The sequence below is a fragment of the Chelonia mydas genome, chromosome 14, assembly GCF_015237465.2.
Source record: "Chelonia mydas isolate rCheMyd1 chromosome 14, rCheMyd1.pri.v2, whole genome shotgun sequence".
NCBI classification, from domain to species: Eukaryota; Metazoa; Chordata; order Testudines; family Cheloniidae; genus Chelonia; species Chelonia mydas.
The window spans coordinates 9,987,485-10,009,008 of record NC_051254.2 but is presented as its reverse complement, the minus strand read 5'-3'; the positions used below and the strand labels follow the sequence as shown (position 1 = coordinate 10,009,008).

General features: G+C 42.2%; 2 protein-coding genes across 2 annotated transcripts in view; one reads left to right on the top strand and one right to left on the bottom strand.

Annotated features, from left to right (window-relative positions):
- Window positions 1–544: 544 nt before the first annotated feature.
- Window positions 545–11,571, bottom strand: C14H17orf67 (chromosome 14 C17orf67 homolog). Its single transcript, XM_007055118.3, has 4 exons — window positions 10,438–11,571; window positions 9,585–9,685; window positions 4,192–4,334; window positions 545–1,110 (listed from the first exon to the last, which is right to left on the bottom strand). The coding sequence occupies exons 1-3, from the start codon at window positions 10,490–10,492 to the stop codon at window positions 4,218–4,220; spliced, it is 273 nt and encodes a 90-aa protein (XP_007055180.1). The 5' UTR covers window positions 10,493–11,571; the 3' UTR covers window positions 545–1,110; window positions 4,192–4,217.
- A 3,542-nt stretch (window positions 11,572–15,113) lies between these two features.
- The window catches only part of DGKE (diacylglycerol kinase epsilon), a 28,241-nt gene continuing 21,830 nt past the window's right edge, over window positions 15,114–21,524 (top strand). The window contains exon 1 of the mRNA XM_037913981.2: window positions 15,114–16,615. Coding sequence (XP_037769909.1) covers window positions 16,158–16,615 — 458 coding nt within the window. The 5' untranslated portion in view covers window positions 15,114–16,157. The remainder of the gene's footprint in view (window positions 16,616–21,524) is intronic.

Genomic DNA, 21,524 nt, shown 5'->3' with positions numbered 1-21,524 from the left:
AGCACTTCCAGGTGGAAACAGCTCCTAGTTGATCCAGCTTACGCCTAAAAGCCTGGTCACCAAGGATGCTCCACAATAGCAGGTGTTCAAATATTCCTTATATATGTTCATGTGCCCAAGGGAAGGCGGTACATACTGTCCGTTCGGCAATAATAAAGTAGCCTTACCTACTTTAAAGTATCTTTAGTGTCAGAACTTCCCAAGCATCTAACGGATCTGTCCTTTCCTTCCCCCTTTGAATTACCAAATTCTGCCCTCAGTTCCACTTGTGAAATCCTACTGAAAAATCTATGTGGCTGCATGTATGTAACTGAGGCCCCAAATGTATTATTTTTGTCTAGAAACTTCACTGAATGGTGGCATTGTCCCCAGCCAAAGACATATACCCAGTCTATACATTTCCTCTGTCATGCTTTGCCCCAATGAATAACATGCACAGTTCATATGGTAAATATTGAGCCACACCTGACTGATTTTATCAACACACATCGTCTGATTTCAGTGTAACAAAATCAAATGTCAGTGGATTTGATTTGAGCTTTTATTATAACATAATAGGTGAAATAACTTGCGAGGCAACTAACATAAAAGGTTAATGCTGTATAAATGTTATGCTTCACTACAATATTATTAAACCTGTAGAAATTCTATTATCTAAAACCCCAAAGGGTGGCAGCCTTATCATGTTTTTATTTTCCATCCGTATTCATTCCTTTCTCGTAAAGCCTCCTCCTGCTTCAATATATACTAAGATAGTGCCCAAAATAAACATGTTCTAAGACAAGTTGGTGATTTATTCTGCCCCATTCCTAAAATCTTGGGAGAAGCCCTAGATTCATGCATATAAACCATTAGCTTACCTATGGGTTGAAAATTTATGGTGATCTACATGAGTCATACATGAGTCAAACATGAGTCTACATGAGTCAAACAATCATACATGTTGTTTTAAACATGTATGATTACGAAAGAAAGCCTTGCTACATACTAAGAATGCTCAATATTCCAAAGACATTCAGCTCGATAGCTAGTATATAGCAGATGCTGGATGAACCTCATCCTGTTTAACATAATTATAGACCGTTTCCTCTTAAATGCACCTGGGGAGATCTGGAAAAGGAGTGGGGAAATATTGTTAAAACACAGAAAGATATGTTGACAATATTAAGAACTTACACAGTGCTTCACATCTTCTAAGTGGTGTACAAACAGTAATCTTCACAATACCCCCATACTGGGAATAAGGATAAAATTGGGCCAGCTGCTACATTTTTTGGATGCTGCCATCTTATGTCCCAGAAGCTAAGCTTCTGGGGGGGAGAGGGGGGGATTTGTTTTTTTTTTAAAGGGCCAGATCTTCTGCTTTTGTAAGTTGGTGTTTTTCCACTGAAGGTCCAGATTTTCAAAGGTATTTAGGCACCTACAAATGCATATGTCCAGCAGCCTAGTGAGATTTTACGGGTTCAGTGGCTAACTCCCCCTGAACTCAGCAAGAGTCAGGCACTTTTGAAAATCCCACTTGGTGCTTTTTGAGGCATCAAAATACCTTTGAAAATCTGATCCTAAGCCTATGTCTACACTGCAGCCTATGTCGGCATAACTTATGGCAAAGAGTCCTGTGGCACCTTATAGTCTAACAGACGTATTGGAGCATAAGCTTTCGTGGATGAATACCCACTTCGTCGGATGCATGTAGTGGAAATTTCCAGAGGCAGGTATAAATATGCAAGCAAGAATCAGGCTAGGGATAACGAGATTAGTTCAATCAGGGAGGATGAGGCCCTCTTCTAGCAATCGAGGTGTGAACACCAAGGGAGGAGAAACCTGTAGGAGAACACTTCAACCTCCCTGGACACACAATAGCAGATTGAAAGGTAGCCATCCTGTAGCAAAAAAACTTCAGGACCAGACTTCAAAGAGAAACTGCTGAGCTTCAGTTCATTTGCAAATTTGACACCATCAGCTCAGGATTAAACAAAGACTGTGAATGGCTAGCCAACTACAAAAGCAGTTTCTCCTCCCTTGGTGTTCACACCTCAACTACTAGAAGAGGGCCTCATCCTCCCTCATTATCCCTAGCCTGATTCTGGCTTGCATATTTATACCTGCCTCTGGAAATTTCCACTACATGCATCCGCCGAAGTGGGTATTCACCCACGAAAGCTTATGCTCCAATATGCCTGTTAGTCTATAAGGTGCCGCAGGACTCTTTGCTACTTTTACAGATCCAGACTAACATGGCTACCCCTCTGATACTTGGCATAACTTATGTCACTGATGGGTGTGAATAAACCACCCCCCTGGGCAGGGCCGGCTCTACCGTTTTTGCCGCCCCAAGCAGTGAAAAAAACTGTCGCCGCTGAATTGCCACCGCAGCTGGCGGAACGGAGAAGCTGTTGCCGAGTTGCCCCCGTCGCAGCGGAAACACTGCCGCCCCTTTCTGACTGCCGCCCCAAGCACCTGCTTGGGACGCTGGTGCCGGGAGCCGGCCCTGCCCCTGGGCAACATAAGTTCCACCGACATAAGCACTCATGTTCACAGCGTTATGTCAGTGGGAGAGCACAACTGCTATGAAACGATGGTAGCTGAGACGCCACAGAACAAGCCCAACTCTTTGCAGGGTCAGGCATATGAAGCAGAATCTCAGATACCACCGCGTGATTGTTGTTAAATGCCGCCTTTTTAATGATGACCACTGTGAGTTTCATACTGCCACAATCCAGGTGTCTAGTACTGTACAAATAATCAAAGGTATAAACAGATGAGCAGGACAAGGAGTGCAGGGAGATCGGGAGCTGTATTAATGAGTGCTGCTAGGCAGTCACCACCTTACACCCAGGTAGTAGGGGATTATGTAGTCTAGTACTTTATTAGCATGATACGAATCATGCATAAACTCCTGTTCCCTCAGACATGCGTACTGTCTGCCTGTCCCTTCTCCTTTTTGTATCCTGTGCATTTGTAAGGAAGAGAGCAGGTGCAAAGAGAACATGAGACTGACTATAGCTCAGTATAGAGTTCAGAGTAGCAGCCGTGTTAGTCTGTATTCGCAAAAAGAAAAGGAGTACTTGTGGCACCTTAGAGACTAACAAATTTAGTTGAGCAGAAGCTTTCGTGAGCTACAGCTCACTTCATCGGATGCATTCAGAGAATGGATATTCCTGTTTTTGTGTCTTTTTGTAACTTAAGGTTTTGCCTAGGGGGATTCTCTATGTTTTGAATCTGATTACCCTGTAAGGTATTTACCATCCTGATTTTACAGAGGTGATTCTTTTACTTTTTCTTCTATTAAAATTCTTCTTTTAAGAACCTGATTGCTTTTTCATTGTTCTTAAGATCCAAAGGTTTGGGTCTGTGTTCACCTATGCAAATTGGTGAGGATTTTTATCAAGACTTCCCCAGAAAAGGGGGTGTAAGGTTTGGGGAGGATTTTGGGAGGAAAGACGTTTCCAAGTGGGCTCTTTCCCGGTTATATATCTGTTAGACGCTTGGTGGTGGCAGCAATAAAGTACAAGGGCAAAAGGTAAAGTAGTTTGTACCTTGAGGAAGTTTTAACCTAAGCTGGTAAAAATAAGCTTAGGGGGTTTTCATGCAGGTCCCCACATCTGTACCTTAGAGTTCAGAGTGGGGAAGGAACCTTGACATGCATAGAGTTGTATGACTAGTGAATAACCTTATTTACACCCATGTCTTGCCTCCACTAACACTTGCTGCAGAATGCTGCTCTCTGCACCAAGATCTGTATGATCAGGGCCTTTGTGTGAACTGAGGTACGTACAATTCTGTGCTATAAGGCAGCAGAGCAGTTGTGGTGTCCAGAAATTTTTAAGTGTATGCTCGATTATTTCAGGTTTAACTTGCACCCTGGATATTAACCATTGAATAATTTACCAAGGCTTGTGGAGGATTCTCCATCACTGACAATTTTTCAATCAAGATAGGATGTTTTTCTAAATGATTTGCTCTAAACATTATCCTGGGAAAGTTCTCTGGCCTGTGCTATACAGGAGGTCAGACCAGATGATCACAGTGGACCCTTCTGGCCTGAGAATCTATGAAAAAATAACATTCTGTGCCAAATTCTCTGCAGGTGTGAACTGGCATAACTCCATTGACTTCAGTATACATCAGCAGAGAATTCGGACCTTTATTTTGAAGGAACTATGATGCTTCACAAAGGAGAACACATACCAATAACTGTTGAAAAAACAAACCCTTTAGACTGGATGAACTAAATTCCTGTTGCAATGCGGGTAGCAGTGTGGATTTAACCAATGTTCAAGGAATTGCTCTTCTGATCTCTGCTCCAAGCGCTGGAGGTAAACCATGTGTTCCTGTTTAGAGGAAAGAAAACAGCATTAAACTTATGTATTCACTCAATTCTGATGTAAACCCATTGAATTCAGTGGAATTTCACCCCTTACAAATCTCACCATTGTTACTGAATTCCATCAATAGTCAGGCTAGTAGGGGTGTTTGCTACATTATGGACCAAGTTTTTAAGGCAGACATTTGCATTAGTGCTAAGAGATAAATTTTCATGGACACTAATTTTTTTTAATACACACAGTAAAGCTTCTGCTGGCCAAGGGGGTGGACATGGATTTTTGCAGGAACATCTACAGCAGTCTTCGTTGAAAATTGAGCTCTACTAGTTTAAAACCATGGAATGATTCTGGGTCACTGAGCAGTTCTAAAGGGGTAAGGGGTAAGTACCAGTCATTCACTGATCTTCCTTACGAGATAGATAAAATTCTATGTTTTTTCCATGTAAGTAAATAGAATGTGTGTGGTATGACACTCCCCCAGCCATTTAAAAGGGTTCTAGTTCCCGGGTGTAAACAGCTTTCCTGCACACATCTCTCTGTTTTCATTGTACGTTTGAACATTACCAGCATACCAACATATATCATGCTGAACTTTTACATTGCACGTTCTTTACCATCACCTACTGTAACTCCATCTGGATATGGATCACCTAGCTAACAGAGAAACGCCAGCCCATCTTTAGTGTCACTTCTTCCCCATCCTGCGTGATTTTTGAGGTCTGATATCTCACAAACCATTAGGGCTAGAAAGAATTGCCATATATCCCAGCTTCTCAGTAGTGTACTACTACTTGTGGTGGTCAATGAGATGTCATTCTTTGGGGTGGTCACTAGTCCCTTGGATGTGTTCAGTATCCCTTCCCCTCCAAAAACACCCAAGGTCAATTATATGTGGTGCTTTCACAGAGTTATCTGATTCTGTTTCTTCCTCAGTTTTATGCTTATAAACTTTATTCACTCTGAAATCCCAATTTGTTTTCTGAATGACCTTACAACATATGTATATAAATAAATGTACAGTAGCAATGAATTGCTTACTTCCTTATTTGACAAAAGCACCATCTGTTATGTCATCAATAATTAGCACAGATCTATAGTGCTTCTTAGACTGTGATCCCTCAGCCAGCCGGCTGGCCTTCTCTAGAGAGGTATATGCTCCAAATCATTGTTTGACTCAAAGTACTTGGCATGTCCCTTTAAGCATATTATGATATGGGTCACTTATCAGTTCTGGTGGTGTCAGTCCTCTGCTTGAACTGAACATTACACCTTAAACCTAGGGCACTAGATTCAGGATGCAAGAGAGATGAGGTAACCATCAGAATATACTGGCCGAGATTTTTAAAGCTGCCAGTGGGGTTTTCATACTCCAGTAGGTATCCAAATCCCTTATGCAGCATGGAAAACTCAGCCAATGTCATTATAAGTGGAGAAAGCAGGACCACAGAAGTAAAAAAATAATTCAGGTCTGGTCCAGCATCCTTGAAGTTAATAGGAGTTTTGTCATTGACCTCAGTGAGCACAGGCCCTAAATAAGTAAAGGCAGAGGGGAAATGAGTCACATGGCAATAATCACAGGCACCACCAAAGTCCATTTCAGAAATAGGGGGCTTTTAAAACTACCTTTGGAATTTACTTGCAAATGTCTTGAGAAAAAAATATTAGCCAGCGATATCTGTGGTACTTTCTGCCAAAGTGGGGACTTCCTCAATCTGCTGATCCACTAAAGAACTAATCTATTTATACCACTCCTATTCCTGTGGTATCTGATCTCCAAGGGCCCAATACATCTCCTGCTGAAGTTAATTAGAAGCCTCCCAGTCGACTTTATTGGGAACAGGAGCAGACTCCCTCATTTTCAATAGTTCCCCAAAATAAAATCAAGCTATGCCCAGTGCATTTTCAGCATTCAGAAATGAAAACCCGCAGCAGTCATTAGATCTCTCCAAAGGCAGGCAGCCGAGAAATGGGTTACTTTCACAGCTGACTGTACTACTCCACAGACACGTCTTCAATCGATCTGATGTGAGATAAAAAAGCAGTGTCTTGCCAGTGGAGTAGCTACTAGTTTCTGTTATGAAATTTTAAATAAAATGTGTTTGAAAAAAATAGGTTTTGCACAAAATGAAGTGTGTGATAGTTCCACACCTAAAGCCAGTGTAGACTACAGTCATTGCGTTAGAACCTGCTTTGTAACCAGGGATTCTTAAACTTCATTGCACCGTGACCCCCTTCTCACAACAAAAATTAATGCATGACCCCAGGAGGGAGGACCAAAGCCTGAGCCCGCCTGAGCCCCACTGCCCCAGGGATGGGGGGGGGGCATAGCCAAAGTCCAAGGGCTTCAGCACCGGCTTGGGGTCCTGTAGCCTGAGCCCTGCCAGCCAGGGCTGAAGGCTTGGCCATTGACTCTGGGTTGGGGGGCTTGGTCTTTGGCTTCAGTCCTGGGCAGTAGGGCTCGGGCTTTGGCCCCGGGCCCCAGAAAGTCTAATGCCAGCCCTGGTGACCCCATTAAAACAGGGTCGCGACTCACTTTGGGGTCCCAATCCACAGTTTGAGAACCAAATCCAATGCTTTTTCCCCGTAGTAGTAGACAACAACTCAGGTCCTCTGTTTCCCCATTCCTCAATTGTCCCAACAGTTCCATGCAGGGTGGTAAAATATTTGCCTCGCTTTAATACTAACTCATATGTTCTTGGAGTGGTGAGGAGGGAATACAGAGACACCTGTCGTTAACTGCTATTTTTTTTTTTGGTTAGTTGTGGTGGTGGTGAGGGGAAAGGGCTCGTGTAAAAAAAAGAAAAAAAACTGCTGACAGGTTGAACGATAGCTGTCATTTAAACTAGGCACATTAAACGCCTCTCCTTAGGAAATGTAGTTATAATGGAAATGGCCAATAAACCTTCCCTTTAGCGCCCTAAGTAAAATGCACTAATGAAATCAGTTATCTCATCAAATCCTGGCTGCTTTGGGAGTCAGACGAAGTACAGATCTTTTCCTAAGAGTCTATATTAAAGGTAAAATCCTTCCTATTTAATTTGCACTAATTTTGATCATCCATGAACATTTAAACTGGATGTATTTTCTCATTAGCACACATGCTCTGCAAAGGGATGGTTGATTAATTGCTCTTCAAAGCTTAGCACAACTAAAAGGACTTTAGAGAGACAAGGTGGGTGAGGTTAATAGCGTTTATTGGACCAACTTCTGTTGGTGAGACGAGCTATTGAGTTTACACAGAGCTCTTCTTCAGCCCCGACTGAGCATGAACTGGCTTAATACATGTACCATTTACTTAAAATAAATTAATAGAGGTAGTTTAGCAAGTATGTTCATCCCAGTGTAAATTTCATCCTGGTACACAGGACCACTTAAATTCTGTGGTCAGACTGTGCAAGAGGCTGCTGGAGATACCCAAGGGAACCTCTGCACTTCTTATGTGCAGAGAAGGGAAAATCTCCATTCTCAACATAGGCTGGTATGGAAAACTGATGAGAAAATGGGTTTTTTTCTTCTGGAAAATTTAAACTTTTCCTCAAAAACCAAAGATGGGGGGAGGTGAATGAAAAGTTGCCGTTTTCTGTGGACAAGATGGTTTTGTCTAAAAGCCAATGTTTCATTAACAGAAAAAGCTTCAACAGACAAATTTCAACCAGCCCTAATGATGTGGAAAGTGGCACTGGGGAGCGGGCAAGGCCAGACCAGCAGTGAACAGAGATCCACCGCTGTGTGGCTCCTATAACCTTAAGACCCACCCCTGCAAGTGACGACAAGAGACTGCGGTCATTGTTTTAACTCATTACCGGGACTTGCTGTGAAGGCTGTGTGAATTTCACCTGCCTAGATCACAAGTTTTATGTAATATGCTGTTGTGCAGGAATTTATCCAATCCATTTTTTCTGATCTACCCTCTTCTATTTAATAGCCATCATGGTGTGGCTACGTATCATTTTAGGTGGAACCTGGGTTCCTGCTAATGTCTTACAGCTGAATGAGGCTGTTTGACCGTAGTTTGAAACCAGTATAATCCTGGATGTTGAGGTCAGCTGTGGAGCCCCTGGCTACTGTTTTTTGCTGCATTTTGGCATGTGGGGTACGGCTCCCATTGTCTCAGGTCAGTGGGGCCCTCTGATGTTGGAAGAGTCATTGTGTCAGGGTTGATGTGATGATGCCAACGTGGTAGACAAAGAGGAGAGTATGTAAGTGGGCAGAGTTGTAAATTCAGCTATCCCTGACTGCCAGATGGGTTATTCCTGGCTAGTATGCACTAACCAGGGGAGAGAGGGAACTACCAGCCTTCCCCAACCACATGCTCTGTACACACTGGGCTCAGGTCTGCAAGGTGCTGAGCGCCCTCAACTCCCGCTGACATGAGGTGTACTCAGCATCTTGTCAGATTGAGCCCATTATGCTCATCGTATATGCATGGTCTATTGTTCGCTTTCTGGCTTCTGTGGCTTTTAGCCTCTTTACAACCGTATAATTTTAACACCGTTTATTGACTTTGGAGAGAAATGTGCAGTAATTTTTAAATGCTGTAAGTAGCTTTTGAGAAGTTTGGGGCTATATCACACACCCTGTCAAAAGTAAGTAAAACGGAAGGCTCCTCTCTGTCTTTTTTTTTCTTTGTATTTTTAAGGTGCTTAATAAGCAAATAATAGCAAATACTATATGAAAAAAACTGAACGTTACTTTACTCTAACAATTAAAGAAGTGTATACTCTCCTAATGTATAACCCTATCCCTAGCGCTTGTAGAAAAAATGTATGGATGCAGCTAAATGGATTTTAAAGTCAGTTCTGAGCTACCTAAATCTCCACACTGCCCACTGACACCTGCATCCCTCTGCCAACTTTCAGTGCAAAACGTAAAGCAAACGACCTTTTGTACTGCAGAGTTTAATTTTTCAGAAATAACATGATGAACTAAACATTTGTACAGACAAGAAGCTATCTTTTGGCCAATAATTAATTCTATGCTTTAGAATGATGACAGATGTAGATTATAGATAAGTCCCACACTTTGCAGGAATGCGCAGTCCCGAGATATATTCATAATTCAGAGAATGCTATCCAACAGTAGTTTAAAGAGTGCAAAGGAGTTTACAAAATATTTCATTCCATTGTTTAAAAGAGTGGAGTTTGCAACCAGATAAACTGATTGAGTAGAATCCTAGCTATGCAAATACAACATTAAGCACAAAATACAATGAACTGTTTTAGTGTATTCATTTTTAAAGTAAAAATTAAAAATCACCCTCATTGGCTCATCAGGGAAACCTGCTTTTCTTGGTCTATCTTCACGACGGGTTCTCAGAATCTGTTTAGCTTCTTTTTCAGTCAAAATTGGTGAAGTATCTAAAAGGGGAGGGAGGAAGAAATAAAGTATGAAATTAACACGAAGTTAATATTTTATCTTTCGGGTCCATGGTGAAATGTTTTCAGGCCTGATTTTTGTCAATACACAAAGTGTTCTTTCATTACAGCCCCTTCCCAGGGGATATTGCATTCCAGAAGAGATGAGTGGAATTTTAAACCATTTTTATAATATACTCGTGTTTTTTATAAGCTAGTGCTACTAACAATATGCAAAACCTACTCAGAACACCATATTATTACAGTTCCTGCCCAAAATTAGAAAAATATAACTGCACCATCTACCTATTTAATATTTTTATTAATGCTGACAGTTTTTTGTTAAATGCATTTCTATGATGCACTATTTTTAGGGCTATTTTTCAAACCAAAGCTAACTAGTCTGACTTTTGTTGAAATAAGTCTTAAGACAAAGAAATTGCATTAATGGTGAAATAGTCAAGGACATCAAACATGTAGATTTATAAATGAAAACATCTTTTTTTTAATCAATAAATGACTCCAGGTTGTGATACAGAGATAAAAATGCCTAGTATAGTACTATGATTGTTAAAAATAAAATTATTGGAAGGCTGCAGTATAACACGATATTTAATGTTATTATACTGTAACTGGTAAAAAAAAAAAAAAGCAAATATTAAGATATTTAAATACAAGATTAAAACACTAATATTATTATCATATGCTCTCCAGCTCTATGAACATTAGCCAGTTTGTTTTATATGAACTCCTACCTGTAAAAATGGTCAGGATGACCAAAATGAAGAGAAACACAAGTACCTTCTTCATTTTGATTCTGCTTTCTCTCAGCCTGTTCCAAAATGAATAACACTGACTGAGGTATTAGTCTACTTGAAGCAGCTACGTCAGTCACAGATGTTTGTTTATGCTTTGACTAATTTGACCTACAGTATGATTTTGACTTTGAAGACATCTGGGTCTAAGTTTTGAATATGGCTATTGTCAGCTTAAACATTCTCTGTTCCTGACCCCAAAAAAATAGAAAAGCTTACTATTCCACTGGGGGTTTCAAAGTTATACTGGATATTTTAACTTTGTGGAGATAAAACACATTGCATCACATTCAGCATGGCAAGGTATGGTTTTAATAGTGTGATTCAAGAGAAATAATAATTAAAAAAAAAAAACCACCAAGACTCCTGAGCCTTAATTTGGCAGGCAGCCATTGAGGGGCCCATGTGTCAAAAGGTGCTGCATATATGACCACGAAAGCTTATGCTCTAATAAATTTGTTAGTCTCTAAGGTGCCACAAGTACTCCTGTTCTTTTTGAGGATACAAACTAACACGGCTTCTACTCTGAAACCTTATTCAAGCACAAAGTTACATCTTAATACATTGGTTTAACTTTTGCAAAGCCGAACTACCATAGCTAAAGTATGGAGAGTTTATCAAATGGACAGAATCGTGGAAATTAATATTCATTGAATTCTACTGTTTGCAGGGAAAGTCAGTAATGGACAAGATTGTAAATATCCTTGCTAGTGAATATAAAGTGATGGGAAGAGGACATGTCTGGCAGATGTATAGAGAACAATCAGATTTCTAAAAGAATTAGCTTACAGGTTTCTGCCTTTTTAAAAACTGAACTTTTGTACTTCCCCTGAAGTGCAGGGTGGCAGACATTCTGCACCATCCCCACAACACACAGTAGTTTTTAGGATTCGAAATAACTTTTCCCTTTGAAACTTCAGTGGGTGGAATGTAGTCAGAAAGCAACAACTCAGTTTAGAACTCAGGTAGGACTGCAATGATTAGCACCCATTCCAGAGGGAAGAGTACCACCAACTGAATCACCACCACCTTGCTTCCAGCAGCACCTGGATTTCACTTGGAGATCTCCCAACCAGGCCTGACACTTCTTAGCTTATTAAATCTGACTAGCATGGTGCAGCTGCCACTGTAAAGACTGACCCCACTCAAAATAGCCCGTGAAGAGAAGCAGTGAAATCTAGTGAACTAAACATAGAGCTAGTAGCAAGGAACTCCTGGGGCAGCTGCTGACTGAGGATCCGGCTCTGAAGGCAGGAGCGCAGAAGTAAGGGTGGTAATACCATACCATGCCATCCTTACCTCTGCACTGCTGCTGGCGGCAGCTCTGCGTTCAGAGCTGGGTTCCCGGCCTGCAGCCACCGCTCTCCAGCCACCCAGCTCTGAAGGCAGCGCCACCAGCAGCAGCAGTGCAGAAGTGAGGGTAGCAATACCGCAACCCCTCCTACAATAACCTGGCGAACCCGCCACAACTCCTGTTTGGGTCAGGACCCCTACAATTACAATACTGTGAAATTTCAGATTTAAATATCTGAACTCATGAAATTTATGGTTTTTAAAATCCTATGACCATGAAATTGACCAAAATGGACCATGAATTTGGTAGGACCCTATGTATTGCATAGTGTGAACTTATGTAATTGTTAAGAATTTTTTTCTGGGTACTTCCCTTGTTGTTCTCTCTTATTGCCATTTTCCTTAATCTACAATAAAAGTCATTCAGGCTGAAAATTTATGAAAACACGTTTGCTTGGGTACAGACTGTTCAAAGAAAATCAGCTCAGATTTATATAAAGGACAATTCATGTTTAACAAATGTGATTTGGGGAAAATTTTTGACACAGTACCACCTAAAAGACTCTAAGGGGAGTTAGGCACCCAGATGATATTGAACTTCAGTGGCAGTTAGGAGCCTAACTCCCTTAGGCTTGTTTTAAAATCCCAGCCTATAAGGGCAGTTTAACGTTAATGTGGTAAGTTTGGTATTAATAGGAGTGTTCTTGACTGAATACAAAATTGGCTTAGTTATCACAATCAAAGTAGTGAGAGATGGAAACTGATCAGATAAGATGAATGGCAAGCAGAGTACCAAGTCTACTTTTGTTCACACTGTACACCTGGAGGAGGGAACATACATTTATATAGTCCTTGGCTGAGTACAAATTTGCAGGGGACAGAAAACTGAAAAGGCCAGTCAATGCCAAGAGAAGGATCAGATTCAAAGGGATCTAGATAGAATAGGGGCATAGGCTGACAAGATCATGCAAAGCAACATGGAAAAACTATGAAATAAAGAGGACAGAGATAATGAGTGGCAAAAAGGTTTAGAGTTAAATAATACACTACAATACACTAAGCAAGAAAAGGATTGGGGCCTGATAGTAGACATCAAATTATAAAATCACTGTCTAGTAGCAGTGAGGAAAACAGGCTACTTGGATTTATTAGTGTAGACATATATCAGAAGAAAGCACATTGGAACAATGTAAGGAGATGCTGAGTTGGGGTGGATCCCTTACTGCAAGAAATTTAGTTTAAAATGGAAAAAATAGGGACAAGGACAGTGTAGATTAGAAAATGTATCTATGTTCTAGCTATCTGGAAAGGCTATAAACATTAGGATTGCATTTTCTGGAAAATAAGAGATTAAATCAAATTCAGGCCACCTCTTCTGTAAAGGTGTAAGCGGCAAAAAGATAAATGGGGAGGGAAACAGTAGGGCGCCAGTATTTTGTTCTGCTGTTTCAGGCTTTCACAAACCCCAATTTCTGGAGGCAGAAAGAAGGCAAAGTTCTGTGGGAGAGGGCATGGTTAGCACATTTTAGTGCAACACTACTTGACCCAGCATCCCTTATACTTTTGGCTGGTGATTTCTACCCTTAACAGCAAAACTCAGCAGAGGAGATGTGCATAGAGCTGCAACTTGGTCAAAGGCTGAGTCCATGATCTTTTTGCAGCTTTTATATACACCCATTTTGTTTCACAAAATTGAATCAGACCTGAACTTAGCCTAAAAAGAGAATACCACGAATGTGGTAGTGAGCAGCCTCAGAATACAGAAAGGGCGGATGCCAGGAAACTGACTGGGAGGATGACGAGCTCAAGAACAAGAATATAAACTGAAACTAAAAATAGAGGGGAGTCTCGGTGCAGAATTAAATCTTACTTTCTGTTGACAACTATGTAATGGAATTTAGAGAGAAATTCTTTATGTTTGAGGTAGTAGAAAGAAAAGTTACAACAGTATAAGCCTACCCACTTAACCTGCAGAAGAGACCCTGTGTTTGCTTTGTTCAGGGTCCTGAACTTCTACTGTACTCTAGCCATTAAATTTGCTCTGGAGTTGCTGGACTGCAGTTCTGTGTGAATGGCTGAAAATAAGCCTTTGATGGGCTCTTGCAAAACCCAACTGGAGCTTAAAAAGGGAAAGCATAAGAATCTTTAAGGAGCCAGTACAGGATTTAGGATTTTAGAGGTCAGGCACTGGTATTAATGAGTGAAGCCCTGTGCATTGTTTTCAAAAAGTTACAGAGCCCTGTGGCAACGTAGGACTGGATTCTGCCTTCAGATGATATGAATCTGTGGTGACTCTGCTACCCTCGGCACAGTGACTGCCGAATCACACCCGTGCTGCCCAGAGCAGACTCTGCGCACTGTATCTTTAGATGGATGGCTGTTCCTAGTGGGGTCACACCTCTGTGCTGGAGGGGCCCTTTACTTTGCAGACCATTCATTTTCAGTCCCTGAACCAGAGGGGCCTTTGTTTTGCCCTACCCTGCCTATGAGTCCTCAAGCAGGGCTGCCCTGCCTGCTTCCCCTCCTCTTTCCTGTGCCCCTCTGCCCCTCCAGCTGCCTGCTTCCCCTCCTCTTTGCTGGGCCCCTCTACCCCTCCAGCTGCCTGCTTCCCCCACCCCCCGCTAGGCCCCTCTTCCCCTCCAGCTGCCTGCTTCACCTCCTCTCTCCTGTGCCCCTCTTCCTCTGCCCCTCCAGTTGCCTGATTCCCCTCCTCTCTGCTGGGCCCCTCTTCCTCTGCCCCTCCAGCTGCCTGCTTCCCCTCCTCTCTGCTGGGCCCCTCTTCCCCTCCAGCTGCCTGCTTCGCCTCCTCTCTCCTGTGCCCCTCTTCCTCTTCCCCTCCAGTTGCCTGATTCCCCTCCTCTCTGCTGGGCCCCTCTTCCCCTCCAGCTGCCTGCTTTCCCCCCTCTCTGCTGGGCCCCTCTTCCCTTCCCCTCCCCTCTCCTCTCCTGTGCCCCTCTGCCCCTCCAGTTGCCTGATTCCCCTCCTCTCTGCTGGGCCCCTCTGCCTCTTCCTGTGCCCCTCCATCTTCCTCTTCCCCTCCCCTCTCCTGTGCCCCTCCAGCTGCCTGATCACCCTCCTCCCTCCTGTGCTCTTCTTCCTCTGCCCCTCCACCTGCCTCTTCTCTTCTCTTCTCCTCTGCCCCTCCACCTGCCTCTTCCCTTCCCCCCCGCCCTTCCAGCTGCCTGCTTCCCCTCCCCTCACCCCCTGCCCTCCCTCCTTCCTTCTCTCTTTTCATCCCTCCCTCTCCCCATTTCTAGGCCTTTTCCGGTTGCCAGCCCGTCTCCTGGCAACCCCATCAGCAGCCCCCGCCCCCCGCATGGGGCCTCGTCTCGGCTCCTTCCGCTTCCGCAGCTTCCCCAGCTCATCCCCGGCCCCGCTGCTGCGGCTACGGGTCTCCCCTCGGCCCCCCCCATCCCCGCAGTGCCGCGAGCCGGCCAGAGCCGTCTCCCGCCGCCGCCATCCCCTCCCGCCCACGGGTGAGACCCTCCCCTCAGGGGGACCCCGGGGCGCGAGCAGGGCCGGGGGGAGCTGCTGGGGCGGAAGCTACTTTGAGGGAGGGGAGTGTCCAGGGCGGGGGAGGGAGGAGGTTGTAACAAGGTAGGTACCTAATTCCCCCCCCCCCCCGGTCATCATCCCTGGGGGAGGGGTAATTATCCTTGTGAGTGGGGGAAGGGCGGCATTGGGAGGGAGGGAAAGAGAAGAGCTGGGGGGGGAGTGGAGGAGAGAAACCCCAAGAGAAGGAGGTTGTGATATTGGGGGGTTGTTAGAGTGGGGGGGTCAGTATTGTACCAGGGCTTTCATGGGAAGGGGAATTAAAGCGAGACTTGATGGAAACGGAGGCTGGGTGGAGTAAATAGTTTAAAAGGATGGGGTGTGGTAGATGTTGGACCAGTTTGTGGGCAAGGGGTAGTGCCTGACTTAAGAAGAGGCAAGGTTAATGATCATACCCCCTTTTGTGGCGTGGCTGGGAGAGGCAGGTATTGGGAGAACAAGGCTATTTATATCAGGAAAAGTGAGGCTGATTATTTGTCGGAGCAGGTGTCTCCAAGAAGGGTGGGTTCTGATAGTAATTGGTATATCAGACGCAAGGGGAAAGAGAGGGTTTCAGGATAATACCAGGGTGGAAAGAAACGCAGAGGTTAATTATCATGATAACAAATATAGGGTATCCAGTCTGATGAGTTGTGAGTCAGGCTTTAGGGAGAAAGGGAGTATAATAAGAATAGGGGGAAAGTTAAAGCATACAATAAAGGATGGTTCCTAAACACACCCACAGTATCCCTGAATTGGGAAGTGAGCCCCAAGTTAGCCCTGCTTGTCTTGTTTAATTTGACCATTTAGACAGGGAAAGCTAAAATCCATAAGGGATGGAAGGGGAGGAAAACAGCGGTCCTCCCTCCTCAGGAGTGTTTGCAGACTGGAGTTTGGCCTTTTGGACTCTGTGCTCGGTGATCCTGCCAGTAGTGATCACCTTGTGGTGCAGTTTCCAGCGATCCCGGAGACAGGTGCTGAGGCGAGACATCTTCCGCAAGAGCAAGCACGACTGGCATTACACAGATCTCTTTGGCCAGCCCACCTATTGCTGTGTGTGTGCCCAGCACATTCTCCAGGGAGCTTTTTGCAACTGCTGTGGGCTGTGTGTCCACGAAGGGTGTCTCAAGAAGGCCGACCGGCATTTCCTCTGCAAGGAGATTATGATGAGGAGCAATGGTGAAGTCCACACCTCTATGGCACATCGCTGGATCCGAGGCAACGTCCCGCTGTGCAGCCATTGTGTCGTATGCAAGCAGCAGTGTGGCACCCAGCCCAAGCTTTGTGACTACAGGTACAGCGGAGGAATGTGCTTGCATATGCAGGAAGTACAGTATTATGTCATTATTGTAATTGCTGTGGCAATATTTGGTCACCTTACTGCTAAATGAAATGCTCGAATAGTTCAAGCAAGTTGTCTAGCATGAATTTCTCTCAGGGCCTGATATCAATGAGACTGCTTATGAAGTAAGGTGCTATTCAGCATGAGTAAAGATGGGAGAATGGAGTCATAAGTTAGGGGTAAAGCATAGCTCACTATGTCTTCTATTTTATTATTATTTGTATTACTGTAGCACGTAAGGCCCCCAATCAAGAATTAAGGCTCCATTTTGCTAGACGTTGTACAGGCATGTAGTAAGACAGTCCCTGCCCCAGAAAGTTTACAACACTTCTCCTGCAACAATTTATAATTTGTTTAACTTTACACACTGTGAGTAGTCCCATTGAGTTAAACAGAACTACTCACAGTGCATGAAGTTAAGTAGGTGCATAAATCTTTGCAGGATTGGGGCCTGGACTTATGACAAAACACAATATAAATTAAACAAGTATAAGTGCAAAAGTGTTCATTCCTCCTAAGACTATATTGTAAGCTCCTTAGGGCAGGGACTCTCTTTGTTCTGTGTCTGTACAGCACCTAGAACAACGGACTCCTGGTCCGTGAGTAGGTCTCCGAGTGCTACAATACTACAAAGAATAATAATAAGCAGAACTCCCTGTGAAAGTTAATGGCGAATTCTTAAAATGTCACCTATTAACTTCTGATTTGGTATTATAGATATTTATATTATAAGGTAATGATAAGTTATCTCAATACCCTGAAATTAGCTTTTATTGATTTCAGTGGGACTACTTGTAGAGTAAGGTACTAGTCAACATGATGAATGTCATGGAATTGGTTCTGAAAAAGAGAACTGGATAAATTAATGGAGGTTAAGTCCATTAATGGCTATTAGCCAGGATAGGTAAGGAATGGTGTCCCTAGCCTCTGTTTGTCAGAAGGTGAAGATGGATGGCAGGAGAGGGATCACTTGATCATTACCTGTTAGGTTCACTCCCTCTGGGGTACCTGGCATTGGCCACTGTCAGTAGACAGGATACTGGGCTGAATGAACCTTTGGTCTGAGCCAGTATGGCCGTTCTTATGTTCTGTAAATATTATCCTCATGGACCAAGTTCTGTTTTCGGTTACTCCACTGTAACTCCATTGACTTCACTGGACATACTCTGGATTTACATCACTGTAACTGAGACAAGAATTTGTCCTCTTATATTTACATCCCTCATTCTACAGGATAAGTTTCTCGAGTGAATTCCTGGCCCCCCACCAAAGTCAAGAGGAGTTCTGACACTGATTTTATTGGAGTCAGGATTTCAATCCAGTGTCATCTTATGTATGCCTGCATATAGATTTTGTCACGTGCATGTTGTTGTAAATTATGCATTGACTATTTGTGGTCCATTTTGTGGCTGTTTTTTGCAAGGCTCTGTTTTGTGCCTTTGTTTTTCGCTAGGCTATCATGAACAAAATATAGGGTATTATACTGTGGGATGGACAGGTGCCTGCCGCTTCATATTTACTTATGCAGGTAATTTTCATGAGGCAAGCTAATTAGAAGAACCACTTTAGGAATCTTTTGCCAGGCTCTGAAGCTGTACAGCAGCATGGATGAATAGTCAAGGAATATATTTCTATGTATAAAACTACTGTTCTTCTACTGTTAAACTCTCGTTCAGTCTTGGCAATCATTTATTTAATACTGGTTGCACTGTTGTGTGATTCATCTGCAGTTTACAACAAAAATTGTATCTGTTTCCCATCTTTTCTTCCTGTCTCTCTTTCCTCCAGTGGAATTTTTGTGTTTCTCAAGTTTCATTGTTTTTTCCAAGATTTCAGGAAATAATGTATTTATTTAGGATGTCTGCATAGTGCTATAATTAACTGTGCGTGGTACTTTGTATAGAGAATGAGGACACAGCATTTTACTCCAGAGGGTTTACAATTCCGGTGACATACACATACTGTGACATGGAGAGATTATAGCAAACGAGAGAAGGAGAGGGATACACAAAAATAAGATTGAGGTTAATTGTCTTCCATGGTATGCAGAGTGTTTTTATTTTTCTAAAAATAATTAGTGCATTGGTATTAAGGAAATAGTGAGTTATTGTTGAAGGGAGGTTAGCAAAAAGATGAGCTGGAGCTTTCAAATGGTCTCAAAGTGAACAATAGCATTCAAAAACATCTTTTGGCAATCAGCTTGTATGATAAAGAAAATAGAGTGTTGATCCCAAGCAAAGTATGTACAGATCTGGCATATTTGTTCATTAGTAACTGCGCTGTCTGAACTCTTTAGCGTAAAACCTGCCCTAGCAGCAGATGGATATTCCTGGAGTTCCTCCACTGTCTGTCTAGATGTATGTCTGGACATTGGAATTGTCTTGCACGTTGTCAGAAGCAGTGCGAGCTTCACAGTGAAAGTTTGGAGGTTCAGTACTTACTTGTAAATTAAATCTGCTGTTACAGATCAGTTGTATTCTGAGTTTTCCTAGGCACCTACTCTTAGATAATCTTTTCAGCAGCTGCGGATTGCTGAAAAACCCATGACTGACTTCCCTCTATTGTTCAGTTAAATATCTTTGACACAGATGAGAGTAAGTGCATACTAGGGTAGAGGAAGTTTAATTGTGTCTATAATGTTACAAAGGAATTATTTCTTTCCTTGATTATACTTGCTACCTATTTTTACCCAGCTTTTATATGACACCTTGTAAGCGAGTAGAGCTCCAGAAGAGCAAACAACTAACTCATCTGTAAGGAGCCTCAAGTGTGTTTGATTGAGGGCAGGATTCATGGCCCACAATGAAAAGAAATGGTCACCCATCGGGAATGTCAGTGTCCATGGTATTAAGAGCTGGATTAATCGAGGGACTCCAAAAATAGCTTCCACAGGTACTTAAATCAGGTTCTTGGATGTGGTGACCAGGATTAGCCTTCTGCACATGATGGCAATAGGTATTATAATATTTCCCCCTATACTGGCTCTCATCAGGACACCTGTAGGAATAGGTTAAATAGCTGAGCAACTATGTGCTGTGGGATTTTGTGCTACAGCTTTCCATAATGCTGTACAACTCTTAGAGCTTACGATTTAAAGGGATGCTGTCAACTTTGAAAACTGACATAATTTACAAATTTATTATCGTCTTACTAACACTCAATTGTTAAATTAAAAAGCATTTTTGAAATTCAGTTTATTTTTTACTATTTGAAATTTCTTTTTTCAGTTAATGAAAATTGATGAAGCTATTTACACTTTCACTTTCAGGTTTTCAATTCTGCAGTGTTTGTGTTGCCAGCTGTGCAAGGGAATATTTATTTGCTTATAGCAACTGTTTCTCTTGGAATTACAAAAACTGTTAATGGTTCCATTGGTTTTAAATTTCGTAAAAGCTCATTTTTACAAAATCCTAAATATCTGGCCAAACTTGAGCTGACAGTGACCTTTCAGTAGTGGATTTGAAGCACAATGTGTTTGTTTTCCTTAATTCTACAGAGAACTTGTTCAGTTTTGTTTGTTTGTAATGAATTATGAATATGTAGTGTGTCTTGTAATATTTAATAGTAATCATTTTGGTATAAGTATACCTAGAGTATTTTTTTTTAATGAGTGCACCAAAAAATTAGGTGTTTTTTTTCCTACTTGGTTAAAGATATAAATATCTGCTCTGTTTTTAGATGGAAGTAAATATTGTTCCAGGATGCTATTTTGTCAAGTTGTCCAAAGGTCTGAAACTTTTCTAGTTATATTTTGATATCTGCCTATTTGAGTCTATTCCCAGTTCCTTGGAAATAAATGTCTTGACTTTCTGCACACTCCATGCTGTTAATGCGCATGTATTCCAGCCCAAGACTGTGTGCACAGTGTAGCGTGCTGTCTGCATTCACTTTTTTTAATACAGAAGTTAGGTAGTGAGAAGAAAGGCATGAAGAGTTAATTGATACCATGTCAGCAGTTTTTCTATATTTGACTGTTCAGTTGTGCTGGCAGTAGCAACAGTAAACACTAGTTTCAAAAAGTAAGAAATGACAGTATAAGTTGTGCTTTCCATCTATTAAATCTTTGTTACTGGAAGAGGAATAAATGCCAGAAAAGCCCAGATCTGTTTTTCTATGTGGTAACGATCCACGGTTTTCTATCCTTTATGTCACTCTGTGTGTGTAAGTCCAGTAGAAGGGAGAAGAGAGGGTATAGTTATTTGATCAGAAAATATGTATATGGCGGGGGGGGGAGAAACTACTTCATCTCAAGGCAGGTAGTAAATTATCTACTGACAGTTTATGCCAGTTTTGTCTATTTAGGGAATTGCATGTGATGTGGTTACTTGGACTTGACTATTATTATTATGAGCAATGTGATATTGAGAACCTTAAATATACTTGCCTCCTATTTATATTATTATGAGAGAATATTTGTTTCATAGCCTACAAAGCTGTGTGTTAGAGTTCAAGAATGCATGACTTCTTAACTTCACATAGTTTAAGAAAAGTATTTGGTTTTCTAATGTATCATACAGGGACATTAGAAGTGGAAACGACCTACTTGGTAAGCTAGTCCATATCTCTGTCAGTGTGGAACTCTTCCCTACAATACATTTACTAGTGCTTTGTCCAGTCTAGTTTTAGTGTGCCAAGCTACTTTGAGAAGGAGCTGGCTTTTTCTTACTATTCAGTCTGAATTTTTTATTTTCTTAATTTCATCCCACTAATACTCTTTTTGTCTTGAAGATCAGATCTAATAAGCGCCAATATATTCGAATTGGGGTCACTGTGCACGTAAAATCCAAGAGTACCTGCTAATAACTCATTTGGCCTGTGGTTCCTCCAAATCTGCTCTGAGTTTTTCTGAGTCTTTTTATCA